The sequence below is a fragment of the Dama dama genome, chromosome 5 (assembly GCF_033118175.1).
Source record: "Dama dama isolate Ldn47 chromosome 5, ASM3311817v1, whole genome shotgun sequence".
Classification (NCBI taxonomy): Eukaryota; Metazoa; Chordata; class Mammalia; order Artiodactyla; family Cervidae; genus Dama; species Dama dama.
Genome location: NC_083685.1, coordinates 32,438,878 through 32,453,627, shown reverse-complemented (window position 1 = coordinate 32,453,627; position 14,750 = coordinate 32,438,878). Strand labels below are relative to the sequence as shown.

Genomic DNA, 14,750 nt, shown 5'->3' with positions numbered 1-14,750 from the left:
AATGATATCGAAATTCAAAGATATCCATGCAGCAGATACTATAAATGTGTGATTATATTATAAAAGAAATCAGCTTAGAAAGTCTGTTCAAAAAGATCTACAAAGGAAGCCACATACTTTTTAAGCTCAAATCATTATTCCTCATAACTGATATTAAGGTTAATCCTTGCTCTTAAAGAAGAAGTTAACAAAAATGTGCACATCAAGCAATTACTCCTCCATGACCTCAAAGATAAAAAAATCAGGACTCAGGGCAATCCATTTAATTATATTTCTTAGTAGTTTTTTTTTTTTCTTAGTAGTTTTAAAGAAAGAGAAGAATGAATTCCAGAAGTCACTTATTACACAAAGTAACCAGGAGCCATTGAGGAGGCAAGAATATATTTTTAAATTAAAACTTTTGTCTTCTCTGAATTTTGAATAATTTATTCTTATTTTAGAAATCATTTTTAGGGTAAGTCAAATATACTTCAATAAAATATATATATTTAAAATTGCAAAAAAACCATTTAGGAATGAAGGAAGAATGAACATTTCTTTTCTCCTTTAACATGAAAAGATTAAAAGAGAGGGAATGGCTAAATTATAGCATATGGCAGATTAAAGATGCTACAGCCATCTAAAATCATGTTTTTAAACAACATCTAAACTTTTAACTCAATATTCTTGATATTACATCATTTTTTAAAAAATTTTAAACCAAATATTTTAACAATGATTTTAATGGTGATGATGACATCATCATTATTACATTGTGGCTGCCTGGCAGGAACTTTCTCACTTTATCCTCAACCTCCCATGGCATTTATGGGATACCATGAAGGTGCTATTATCCCCACTGCACAGATGAGGAGACAGCCATACCACGTCATGCTAGCCTCCCAATATCACATAAGTATGTGCTTGCTAATTTAAAGTTATATACATGCATATAAAAATTGTGGAATATAACAAAATCAATTATTACTTTTAAAGAATTATTATTTTTAAATGAAAAAAAGATGATAAAGGGTACCAATCACAAAGGAGAATGATTATTATTTCTGAGCAATGCAAATAACAAGCAATTTTCATTGTTTAATATACTTTTCTGTATTTTGCATGTTTTCTGCATATTAAAGCTTTTTTACAAAAGTAGCAGCAGCAGTGCACATGGAAGAAATAGCATACTACGACACTGCTTCTTCCACTGAGTTGGTTGATATAATATCACTAATTTTTTATTAGTTTAGAATAAAAAAGTTAAAATTCAAAAAGCACAGGCTCTTGTTGTAATTATGGATAGCTAAGTACATTTTTTTTAATGCCAGAAACTACCTCCAAACTCGTATCTTTAACACTGACTGCAGGTTTGCGAATGTTTGAAATATGTGGTTCTTGCCTCAAAAATATTCTTAATTTTTTTCTTTTTACAGGGCAGCAAGTTGTTCCCAGAGTCTCCAAATAATTTTAGGTGTTCTTTCTTATATCATTTTTAGAGAACATAATTATATTGTTTATCTCCTAAAAAAAGAAATATATCCTTGAGTTAAAACAAGTAGAGAGATAAAAAGAAAATGCATTTTGAAATGTACTAAAATTAATCCTCTTGACTAAGGACTTAAAGAAATTAGAATAAATTTGATTTGAAATTCTTAGCGTCTAGACAGACATTTTTGGCATTTCTTTTGCAGCAAACTGAAATAGCATCCAAAAATGAAAAAAAAAAAAAAAAAAAAGGAATCCCAAATTGAATTTCCAATATGGCCACACAGCACTGACATTGCAAAAAAAATACACTTTAGATGAAAACACTAATTATTTAATTAGCAAATTTATTTTTGCTTTAAGAAATTTTTAGATATAACATTAAATTAAAAGAAAAAATAGGTATGATAAAGCCAGTTGAAAATTTGTGAGTTGCCAACAAAGATCATCGTCTCAATGGACGTGAGTTTGAGTAAACTCCGGGAGTTGGTGATGGACAGGGAGGACTGGTGTGCTGCAGTCCATGGGGTCACAAGGAGTTGGACAAGACTAAGTGACTGAACTGGACCAAGCTGCATCTAGTCAAAGCTATGGTTTTTCCAGTAGTCATGCATGGATGTGAGAGTTAGAGTATAAAGAAAGCTGAGCACCAAAGAATTGATGCTTTTGAACTGTGGTGTTGGAAAAGACTCTTGAGAGTCCCCTGGACTGCAAGGAGATCCAACCAGTTCATCCTAAAGGAAATCAGTCCTGAATATTCATTGGAAGGCCTGATGCTGAAGCTGAAATTCCAATATTGTGGCCAACTGATGCAAAGAACTGACTCATTGGAAAAGACCCTGATGCTGGGAAAGATTGAAGGCGGGAGGAGAAGGGGACAACAGAGGATGAGATGGTTGGATGGCATCACCAACTCAATGGACATGAGTTTGAGTAAACTCTGGTAGTTGGTGATGGACAGGGAGGCCTGGCATGCTGCAGTCCATGGGGTTGCAAAGAGTCAGACATGACTGAGTGACGGAACACATAATTGTTTTAGACAGGTTTTATACTTTAAGACAGCTGTTCACCCTGTATGATCTTGCCACTCTGATATGAAATAAAAACTCAACTAAGCTTTCTCTTATAAAAGGGCAAAAACAGTTTATGTCACAGGGTAAGTTTCTTTTGGGCACATGACCTCACAGCTTTCATTTAGTAAACATATTGAAAATGACAACATGAAGTAAAGTTAAACTTCAACCAACAGCTCTCTCAGTCTCAGGAAGAGCTGAGTCTCACACATTTCCCTTAAGAGGTGAGCTCTATTTAAACTGGTACCCTGTGCCTAACTGTTCACATAGACATTCAAGTGTCCCCTATCTGCTGAAGGGTGCAGTGCAGGGTTAAGGCATGCCTGGGTGTCTCTGGCAAGCCCAAGACTTAGGTGGGGGAGAGGGGACGAGGAGACAGAAAGTGGAAGAGCAGGAAAGGAAAAGAGGGACAGGTAGAGGGTGAAAAAAACAATTTGGATGGGGAACGGAAAACCAGAGCCGTCACCTGGTACCAAAAACGTCTATGCCTGGCCCTGCCTTTGTCTTACAAACCCAAAAGGGGACAAGACTGGGAAAAGAAACACAGAGAAGGGAGCAGAATGGGGCACAGTGTTCAGTGTTGGGGGCATCACAGGACCCAAACAGGCAGGGATAAACATCATTTGAAGTATGGTTTTAGTGCTCTATGATGACCTAGGGGTTGGATTGGGGTGGGGGGAACCTCAAGAGTCAGGGGATATATATATATTATAGCTGATTCATACTGTTTAACAGCAGAAACAACACTGTAAAGCAATTACTCTCCAATAATAATAATAAAAAGAAAGAAATGTCCAACTGAATCCACTCACACCACGTCCTCAGGCTGATCGTGGGCTCCACTTTAACCACACTACCCAACATGTATTTTTGGAACCCACTGAGAGGCCAGCAAATGAGGGTCAACCTGGTAAGGTTGCTTCCTCTTAGAACGAACACCAGCTTTGTTCATTTCATTCAATCAATATTGATTATCTACAGTGTGTTCAGTAGAATGACACTCTTGTGGAGGTCATTTTATGGGTAAAAATGTGATGCTCACTGTTGACTTTCCCCAACAAGAGGAGGATGTGACATGGGTACTCTCTGAAAAATACATGACATTTTAACAAAAATACAGTAAAAATGCTATCCCAAATAAGCATTAAAATATCTAAAAATTTTCTCCAAGCCTATTTCTAATAAAGAGAGAGGGAAGTTAGGGTCTGAGAGGAATGGGTGGAAGCACAAGGATGACTCTTGAACCCGATTTATTTCATGTTCCTTTTACAGCATGCAGAGTGGCCTATAGAGTAAGAAAAGACTTTTCTCTAGCAGACACTGCACCCGTGACCCTCTCTGCACATCTGGAGTCTCATATCAGGAGATACAGGAGCCTAATATTATCTTAATCAGAGTTTTCGTTCTCATTCAGAGTTTTCTCCTGGCGTCTACTTTACGGACTATCACTCTGGGTTTCCTGTTGATTCCTTATCCAGCAAATAGATGAACTCTCCTCCTAATACCCACCTCCTCTTTTCTTTTCCCTAAACTCCCAGATAAATATTCAATGTTACCTAGTACATCTGACATTAGTTAAATACTCTGTAATACCTCCTCTTTTCTTTTCCCTAAACTCCCAGATAAATATTCAATGTTACCTAGTACATCTGACATTAGTTAAATACTCTGTAATATTAACTCATATAATATTTTTTTATCAATTATTCTGAAACATTTCTATGCCTCCTGTATCATTTCAGTTCCACAATTGCAAAATTTCTAATAAAAGGGGTTGGCCAATTACAAGGTGATAGCATAGTAGCTGGATTCTCAGGAATAACTTTCACTTGCACTTTAAGGACAGAGACTGACTCAAGCGTGTAGTGACTTGTAGAAGGGCTGGGGTGGGGTGTGGGGGGCAGGACTGAGGAGGATAGAGAAACCCTTAACAATTTTTCTGTTCATTTTGACTCACAGTTTGGCTTTGTTTTTTTGGGGCGGAATATAATTCTAAAGCTGAAATGTCATATATGACCCCTCTTAAAAGAAATAATTTGAGATTTTGAGGCCAAATACTTTGAGATTTATCTACCATTGTGTTTTCCTCTAATACGCCAAATAATTGAAAGCTGGCTATATTTAGAATGCTCCTCTGGCATTACATATTCAACACACTGAATTTATAGTCATTTTTTTGTTCTCTATAGTGCTCACTGGAGGAATTATTTAGCAAAATTATTCTCTAGGTAAGACAATTTTATTTATAGCCATGGTCATTTTTCTTTTTAGTAAGTAAACCACTTAAAATTGAAAATTTAAATGAACACTGCTTTACATTTATCAGACACTATAAAAATTCAATGATGTTCTTTTAGCATAAACTATTTTAAGATGCATTTCAGACTGTAGACTAATAAATACAGTGAGCATGTAACATTAATTAGTTTAAGTAAACTTTTTTGGTTTATTATATTAAAATATTTTATTTTTCAAGGTTGGTTTTTAAGACATGGAATTATAAATATGCAATAATAAAAGCATCTTAAATTTATTTTGCACTAATATAGAGGTTACCTGTTAAACTGATCAAATTATATTTGACATTTGGTCTCAATATACTCTCTAGTCTTTTATTAAATGCTTTTAAATAGTGAATATTAACATAATATCAATAGTGACATTGTATTTTTCATTGACAGTCATTTCTTTACTAGCAAGTATTTTTACTGATTCAACTATGATTAATTTTCATGACTTCTAAAATCAATTCCTTATCTCACATGTATTTAAATAAAAACACCATGTAACTGTATCACAGCAACTTTACTATAATCTCTATATAATTTCTGTTCATGACGGACATTTCACTTCCATATTTTCTGTTGACTATCTATTATTGATGGCAATTTTAAGATATCATATTTATAGAACACCTGTTTTTTAATAGTACACATTTATGGAATGCTTAGTTTTGTGGCGTTCAAATAACTTTAAGGGAGATTTATTTTTAATTTCCTGGAGTATGATAACACTAAAAGTCATAGTTGTACTTTAAAAGCTTTATAATTCTAAAAGATGACCTATTTATACAGGTCGAAAAAAATCTTACCACAACTGCATACGTAAGTGTTCTTTGTTAAGCATAAGACATACATTTTTAATGACAATTTATACCTGGCAGTCATCCACCTTTGTCCTCATCACTCCTTTCATGTACTCCTTGTCCATGGTGGGAGAGACACCGAAACTATTTCCCATACACAGTATTTCTGCTTTTCCATCTGGATAAGTCACTTCCACAGAACCATTCAGGATCACTGACCACGAGTCCAGCTAGTTCCAAAAAACAAAGAGCAGAAAATAACATCATGATCATGAAGCTGTAAATGCTGGAATGGTCCCTACAAATGATTTAGATCTTTTATTTTAAAGCGGGAAAAATACCCCAAGTACAGCTGACCACTCGCCAAGTTCACAGAACAAGAACTAAAGCTAGGGTTTCCAGATGCCTGCATGGGGTGCACGGCATTCCACTCTCCTAATGACTGGGTATTTCTCTCTAAAATGCCACAAGGGAAAAAATTTCCTCTGTTCCCCAAAACACATGTAAACAAGATAAAATGACCACCATTGCCTTGATAAGAACATCATTTTGTTCTGACAAGAGGCATTATATTATAAACATTTAAACTGCAAAATCTGAAAAGCTAAAACCTCAAAATGTCTCTATCAGTATCATCTAAATACTGCAAATAATAGAAAATAAAATAATGGATCTGGAAAAGACTTTGACACAACAATGAGTGTATCATAATTCCGAGTAATGCAAACTTATTGTTGCCCATTGTTTTTAAAGAAGAAAGAGTTTTTGTTCGTTGCTGCATTGAGCGAGCCTCACAGAGACATTGTTAATTGGTAGAAATATTTCCTAACCTCTTCACCGTCGTTTAAGACGATGGTCCCAGCTCTTTCCACCACAGCGAACACCATCACAGCACACAGCTCCCGCCTCACTGACATGGTCATGTTGGCAAAAGCAGGCAACTGGTGCATGAATTCCAGAAGTTGTTCTGAAAAGTAGAAGGTATGTGAAGAAAATGACACTAATTTCAAAAACAAGCATTCAGAAAGAAGGCTCTGGGTCCTTTCTTTTTAAATGCCCTACAATTCTGCCTGTTGAACAATACAATTACTTTAAATACCTTTAGCACACTGAATTTCTTGCAGGTATACAAACAATTCTGTCACTGTGGAAAGGGTAACATTTCCTTGTTGATTCAGGAGCAACAGGACTCAGTGTGATTCAAATCCCAATGGTAATGAAGAGATCAATAAACTTCAATGGGGGATTGCTACTGAAAATGAGCTGTGATCTTGTTAAGGTTTATTACAGGACAATGTGATAAACTGAAATGAAACAGAGCACTGGGAGTTCTCCAGAAAGTCAGTAGGTCCATTCTGGTGCCTCTGGGCAACTGGGTGCCCAAAACAGATGGCAGAAACAACCACCCTCATTCTAAAGATACTCCAGGATTTAGAAAGCAGGGAATATTTTCTGTGAATCAGACAAACCCAGAATCAATTAACATGCTCACATTATGTGATGAATGCAAATGAAATGGATGTGCTAATTCGGATCTCATAGACTGACAAAGTCTGCTCAGTCTTCCCAGTGGCAATGCTGTGGACAAGCAGATTCTTTTTACTAGGAACTCCTTTCTAAGTTCCTTCCTCCTCACCATGGTTCTATGAGATGCGTGCTTTCTTTTTCATTTCACAAGGAGGAAATCGAGGCTCAAAGGCACATAAGGAGAAGGTGGCAGTGAGAGGATTCAGGACTGTCTACCTCCATGCTCAGGCTGGACCTCACAGGTGATGATGAAGAGCACAGGGCATGTGCCAGCGTGTGGACACTTACTGGCTGAATTACTTTGGGAAAGTTGATTCGTTCCCTTTAGACATGTTTCTCTCACTTGCAAAAGAGTAATATAATACCCACCTTCACTGGACAGTTCTGAGGATCAAATGCAATCCAGATGATAAAGTCCTCAGCACAGAGTAAATACTCAACAAATGAGAACCACTATCACTGTCATTATTATATATTATTATATATAATATGATTATTCAATATTATATTCACAGCATTGTTCAAACTTTTGGCTAAATGAAAATTTCCCTCTATTTTCCTTGTGCTCACATAATGACATTGTCTCTATGCACATTCCTTCTGTTAGGATTTAATGACGAGCTTTATGTTGTTGGATATTGCAAAAGCAATGTATAATAATACAAAGATATATTTTATGAAAACATTACATTCCTACAAGGTCAGACGAGGTGGTGTTTTCTGGTCTAGCTTGGTAATGTCTGTTCAGTGGAGACCCTACGTCATCCCTGCTGTGTAAGACTTTTCCTTATGGGGGTGGCTTTGGTAATCAGAAGAATAACAGTGGTAAGTGGTACCCAGGGACTCTGTCCAACAAGACAGTGCTCCTCAACCTGACCCAGACTGATGTATCAGGACATCAGCTGGCTGCTGCAACCAGCCTTTTATAAAAAGAAGGAACGAGAATATCACGGTGCATCAGTTACAGAAAGAGTATGTTTCCTTCAGTGAAACTTTTACTCCTGGAATGAGCAGATGTGCTTGTGCTGTGTCATAAAATATACCTGGGGGCAGTTATGAGGCAGTTTTGAATATCCCTGTAAGAGATGACCCCATCTACTATCTACAGGAGGCAGGACTCCTTGTTTTACAAATGCATATGTTTTTGATATGAAACATAAAGGCAGATGAACCAATCGCGGTCCTCTGGCTGACACATCACAGTTAGTATTGCTGTTACCACTCTCTGTTTTCTTTAGCTACCATCCCCCACTCCTCACCATAAGGCGTAAAATACTAGTTAATACTAAATTATAGCTAAAATACAGCTATTAAAATACTAGCTATAACATACATTTTATTTTTTTCCCTCTCCTGGTAGGAGTTAAATTTCCTTGGACAAAGATGTATGATTTTAAGAAAAATATGAGACCAGAAATTAATTATCAGAAATATTTTAAATTTAACATGTTTAGACAATAATAAAAGTTAAAATACCACCACATATGGTAGGCAAATATGAGTATGAACATATAAAGCATACTCACTAATACTTGCAATAATGATTTGAAGTGCTTGCATGGACATTTGTCTTATTTTTTAGCAGTGTCCTATTCCATTAATGGGTCATGAAATCGGTCTGTGATATATGAGTAAGCGACTAACATTAATAAAATACAATGGGATAGAAAATATCTGTGTATCACATATAATAAGGATAAATAACAAAGAATACAAAGAAGATATAATAATAGTAAATACACATTTTTCTCCAAGTTCAATTGAAAAATTAAATACTTAACCATACAATATGCAAGGGCTTTTAAAACTCTCAAGGATTCAATAATGATATCACCAGTTGTGTGATAATTTATTTATTACACCAGAGGATTATAAGAATTTTAAAAATGAAGAATTTATATCACTCATCTTTAAAAAACATAATAATGTAAAACAGAAGCATTTGATTCAGGAGCTCAACATAAACCCTGATGCCACAGGAAACATACAGAGTTACAGGGGTTATGATAGCTGAGGATTGAGAGCACGGGACAGGTAATGAGATAGCTCCTAGGGTATGGAGAGAAGTTCTGTGGATGGAGAAACAGAATCACTTTATTCTAAATGGCTTGCAAGACTCTGAATAATACATTAGTGTGACCTACCCTACTTCATCAGGAAAGAAATAATCCTGTTTGTAAAAAATATTAGACGTTCAATAAAAACTTTTTTCTACTTAATATAACACAAAGAAAAGCCAAAAATCAACTTATAGACACCAGAAACTTTAGTCAACTCAGAAAAATCCTTATCTTATTGCTTTGGTTTAATTTTACATAAGAAATAATGAAGATTAAAAAAAAAAAAAAACTTGTGGATTCGTGTGTGGGGTACGCCAAGTGAGGGGAAAAAAAGAGGAGTTCCTTGAAAGGGATCAAAGTAGTTTTCTACCTTTATATGTCAAGTCCTCAAAATCTTAAAAAAAAAAGTATTCAACAATTGAGTACCTATAGAGTTACAAGCTGGAGAGCAAACATGAATAATGTGCCTTTCTTCAAAGTACTGAAACAAAGGCACACCTAAGAATCTATGGGACCCCAAGGGGAAATTTTTTCATTCCTGAAATTTAAAAAACATATTTAAATATAAGCAGCTTGATTTGACTAAACTTAAAACACAAACACACCCCATCCCTCGGGTTGAGGAAGGTGGTTAGGCAGAGAGGCATTTAGACAAAGCATCAGTTACACAGATGTCTGTAGTTCATAAGAAAGGTGTCTGCCTTAACTAAACACTGGAGAATGAGTTAGATTTACCAAGAGTAATGGCGAACAAGCCAAAGTGTTCTCACACATGGCTGTATTTGGAGGAGACGGAATATAAGATCCTCGAAGACCTTGTGTAGATCAAACAATGTCATTATGCCTTATCTTTAATTATCAAGATTTACTACTTTAAATAAAAATATATTTGATAGGAGTAAGCATCTGAGTCATCACTGCTTACAAGTGTATTGGTATTCAACTACGAGTAATTCATCCAGAGATTATATCAACAAGCACCTTAAAATAATTAGCTTGGTATTCATTTGTAGGAATCAGCATAGGTCTTGCTTCCTAGAAATTCTAGGACAGAAAACTTCTCAGATATGAAATGAATGCCTTAAATTTCCAGGAATGACATGCTTCATATATTTTACTAATCATAACTTTCTTCCATAACTATACTAAAATGAGCATATTCAAACAAGGATAACCTTCACGTCAATCTGTTCATAAGCAATGTTTAATCTATTTTTTATAAACTCTATGAGCAAGAATTTTTAAGATGGCAAACCAAACACACTACTTCCAACTTCATTCTCTCTTTAAAGCCACAATAAAGAGACAATGAAAACGAAGTCGGATCTCAGACTCAAACTTGTGGATACCAAAGGGGAAGTGTGGGAGGAAGCGATAAATGAGGAGTTTGGGACTGACATATACACACTACTGATGCAAGCATAAGTGATTCACTTTCCACACACCTGAAAGTAACACAACACTGTAAGTTGACTACACGCTAATAAAATTTTTTTTAAAAAAGAGAGAAATCACAAAGACAAAGAGAACAGGAGAGTGAAACACACTTTGGACAGTGGAAATCAGATGAATGTGAGGTATCAGATGCAAGGAAGCTAAACCCTGAGTCTTCAAGGATGACACAGGACCACTTGACTTCATGCTGCAGAAGCCTCAGAAGACTTGTGACTACGAGCACCTTTAGACCAAAGAGTGTAGTGGGTTGAGGAGGAAGTGGGATAAAGTATGGAAGAACAGGGATGGGCATGTGAGAAGCAGCTACATCCTCCAACAGAAACCCAGTAACCCAGAATCGGTTACTGCAGAGGCACTTCTGCACTGGAGGTACACGCAGAGCTGGCTCCTCCTCCCTCTCTTCCAGGTCTGAGCTTTCAAAAGGGCGCTGACAGTCCTTCATTCCTGCAACAGCCCCCTGTTCAGTGCACACCCCGGGATTACGACCCCAACACCCACTCTATTTCTCAGAGCCAGCAGGATCAGGGCCTCCATGCTTCATTTCCACTGGGCTGCCAGGACCTAGGAAACTCTCAGTCCATACAAGGTGCAGTCACATTAGCCAGTGACTGAGTGCTCACCCCACATAACAGTCATCTCTAAATGGCAATTTCTATCAGTGGTTTGAGTGGTATTTTAGAATACCTGGTTTACCAACTTTAATTCCCTAGCATATGTACAGATCTTAAATGGTACAAGGTATTCTCCTCATACATAATGTTTGGCTCTCTTCAAAACACAAGAAACAAGCCACTCACATATAACGATGGCCGTGCTGTCCTGTATCTAATCCCACTAGACTCAGTTCCTTGAATTTCTTTCAAATACATAATGGCCCCCAAAAGAGCTGGGGGCATGGAAGAGCAGATCACTGGGGCTCAGGCAAGGGTGTTATAGACTCCAGACCTGCAGGGCAGAGATGCTCTCAGAGGAAGCTGGTCTCACACCCAGCATCTAAGGAAGAAGCAGGGTCTGGAAGGCCAAGTCAAACACTAAACAATCATTACACAATCAACTCTTGTTCTGATGGCCAAGCTGGGTCAAGGGAACCTGGAGGAAGGGGAAAGCGATGCAAAGCCACTTAGACCCATAATCTTAAGGCGCACTCAAAGCCCCAACCCCTAGGCTCATGTGGGGCTCACTTGACATTCTGCTCCCTTCTTCCTCTAGCCTCTCCTCGCTGTGGAACCACAGGGGGAACAGTCACTTAAACAGCAGCTCTACCAACTGCCACCTGACGGACGTTCACACAGAGAGGGGCTCGAGCTTAGCAGGAACAGTGCTCACAAGACTAGCAGATGTGATAACGCTTGGAAGGTGACTTTGACTTTTTAATTTTTTCTGGTCCTAGAGTAAGCTAAGAAACAGCTCATGTTGGAAGGGCTTTATTTGGAAGTTTTATCAGTGGTGGCCTCTTGAAGCTATGGACTGAGTAAAATTAATTTTTTCAAAGATGTTTTCAACAATGCTGAGAGAAATGACCTTTAAAGCCTAATATTCTTGGGCTCTGTTGTCCCAGATAGTCTTATTCTAAACTCTTTAAACTGCTCTGAGATTTGTTGTCTCACCCAGACTCACCAATGTCATCGTCTGTCCTGTCAATGGGGTCCTTCTCCAGGCAGTCTCTCACGATGTCTCTGCTCATTAGAGGGTCTGAGGCCCTCTCGATGTCCTCTTCATCGTCATCGTCCTCAGAGTCCACTGCTGTTTCCGGCAACCCACTAAGGTCCATATCACCAGCCTCACTCTCTGTGGCCTTAAAACAGACCAAAAATAAATAGATGAACGGATGGATAGACAAGCTGTTTTTAAGTAAATCTTTTGTATCCAAAAGAAATAAGTCCTGTTTGAAATATTAAATTTATGATATGAATCTTTCCATAATTAAGTTACATGTATTCAACATTAACAAATATTCATGCACTGAGCACTATGTAAAATCATGACATCAACAAAATATGAGTGATTTTTATCTCATGGAATTTTTAGTTAGAATTAACGGTTTTATCACAATAATTTTGATTTCTTACCTGAGCTGTCACCTGGCATTTGAAACACAGTAGAATAAGAAAAAAGACAGTACCACAGTTTTCACTCTATTTTTCAAAGAGGATGGCTTAAACTAAGAGTGTAAGGGTGACAATTCTGAACAATTCCTTCCCTCAAAGAAAAGGTGTAGTTTTTATTAATGCCAAGAAGACTGAACCACTTCTCTCTTATTAAGAGTCTTTATGAAAAAGTGAATCCCAAATCAAAGGTAATTTGATAAACATGCAAATAAAACATTAATAATTAGCTGATTATGCCAGTGTCCACTCTCCCAACTATAAAACACCAAAGGTGTGAGAGACCCTCTATGTCTATAGGTGACACAGTCTTTCTTCCCATTCCTCAACACTGCTGACGGCAGCACCAACCAAATTTCAAGTAATCAAGATCAAGAAAGAATGAAGCAAATGTAAAATTATTTGTTCAGGAGCCAGGTATAACAGGAATGAAAAGAAGGAAGTCTAAGTATACTGATATCTTTAGTCATAGCTGCAAATTGGTAGCTACTTTCTGCAGCTAAAAAAAAGTGTTGTTAAAAAAAAATGCAATGATCCAATCTCTTAAATTTTTTAGAACTATCTTTTTTAATTCTAGAGAGAGACTCCGATCAGGTCTAACATGGTTCTGTGATTAAAAACAAATATTTGGCCTGAATCAAGACTCGCAAGTTTCCAAACAGTCTCTTCTGTTGGGCTATTTCAAGCCTACAAGCATCATCCCTTGAAGGTTGTTCTATACATTTTTGTGATGATCATCTCAACAATAGTACATATGTGTCATACTGGCCTTATTTGACCTTATGTACCCAGATTTCACTAATTGCTTAAGAATAGTAAGAATGAGTACAATTAAATATTAACTCTATCAATCTTGAGCATCATAACATGGCTTTCCAGAAAATATAATAAGCTCTTAGAAACACTCTATTATAAAACTATTAACTTTGTAGAAAATATAAAGTCTACCAGCTTCAGATAACTCATAGCCCATATGACTTTCAAAGACAATAAGACATTTTATTTTTAAGAATAAGCAAATACAGATTAAAATATATAAACAAAAGAAGAAAATATAAAATGTTGAACCCAACAAATAAAATGCCAACACCAAATACAATATGCCAGGAACTGCTCCATGTGCTTCACATGTATTAACTCATTTAATGCGTCAAACAATCCTACGAAGTAAATGCCATCCTCAATATTTATTATTCTCCAAACATTCAGGTAAAAAGAAATTATTTTTCCAAGACCGTGTTGCTGGTAACTGTGGAATCAAGAACAGAACCAAGAACTCTGGCTCCTGAGTTACAACTACAACCTAATCTGTTTCTTTCTAAGAGATACTTAATACATGAATGCAGCTTACAGAAGGATTTATATATATATTTTTCTATCATTTAGCTTAAGTCAATATTTAAAGAATAAATTGTATTATTTTCTTATCACCAAAGTTTCCCCTTTCTAAAGTCTTAGTTTATATTATAGAGCATACTACTTAATTCTATATTTTGAAGCAACACAAGCATGTGTTAATATTTTCTAAACTTTAACAAAAATAATTTCAGTCTTTAGGTACAATTTCCTGAACTAAAATACATACATTATAAGAAAAATATAGGGGGAAATTAATTGAAGACAGAATACCTAATGAAGACAGAATAAATGAAAGTGGAAAACCCAACCCCTGCAAAAGCTCTGAGCAGTGGCCTCTGAAAGAGCAGTGAATCCTGCTGCTCGGGCTGGAGCACGTGAGCAGAGATGCTCCTCCGGGTGGACGAGCCAGAAGGCCTTGCCACCAAGGCCAGAGAATTAATTGTGGGGTGCTCAGCAGTACACCTCTAATTTATGATTTTTTAAAAAATGGAATTCTAGTTGACTTACAATGTTGAGTGAGTCTCAGGTGTTCAGCAAAGGGGTTCAATTATATGTATGTTATATATTCAACAATATATAATACATATAACACATATAAATCATTTATATATATATGTCA

General features: G+C 36.5%; 1 protein-coding gene across 14 annotated transcripts in view; it reads right to left on the bottom strand.

Moving 5' to 3' along the window:
- RAPGEF2 (Rap guanine nucleotide exchange factor 2) overlaps positions 1 to 14,750 on the bottom strand; it is a 258,399-nt gene that overhangs the window by 34,631 nt on the left and 209,018 nt on the right. For all 14 annotated transcript variants that reach the window (XM_061142269.1, XM_061142270.1, XM_061142274.1 and 11 more), the window contains 3 exons: positions 12,285 to 12,462; positions 6,456 to 6,592; positions 5,697 to 5,855 (listed from right to left, as the gene is read on the bottom strand). In XM_061142269.1, coding sequence (XP_060998252.1) covers positions 5,697 to 5,855; positions 6,456 to 6,592; positions 12,285 to 12,462 — 474 coding nt within the window. The remainder of the gene's footprint in view (positions 1 to 5,696; positions 5,856 to 6,455; positions 6,593 to 12,284; positions 12,463 to 14,750) is intronic.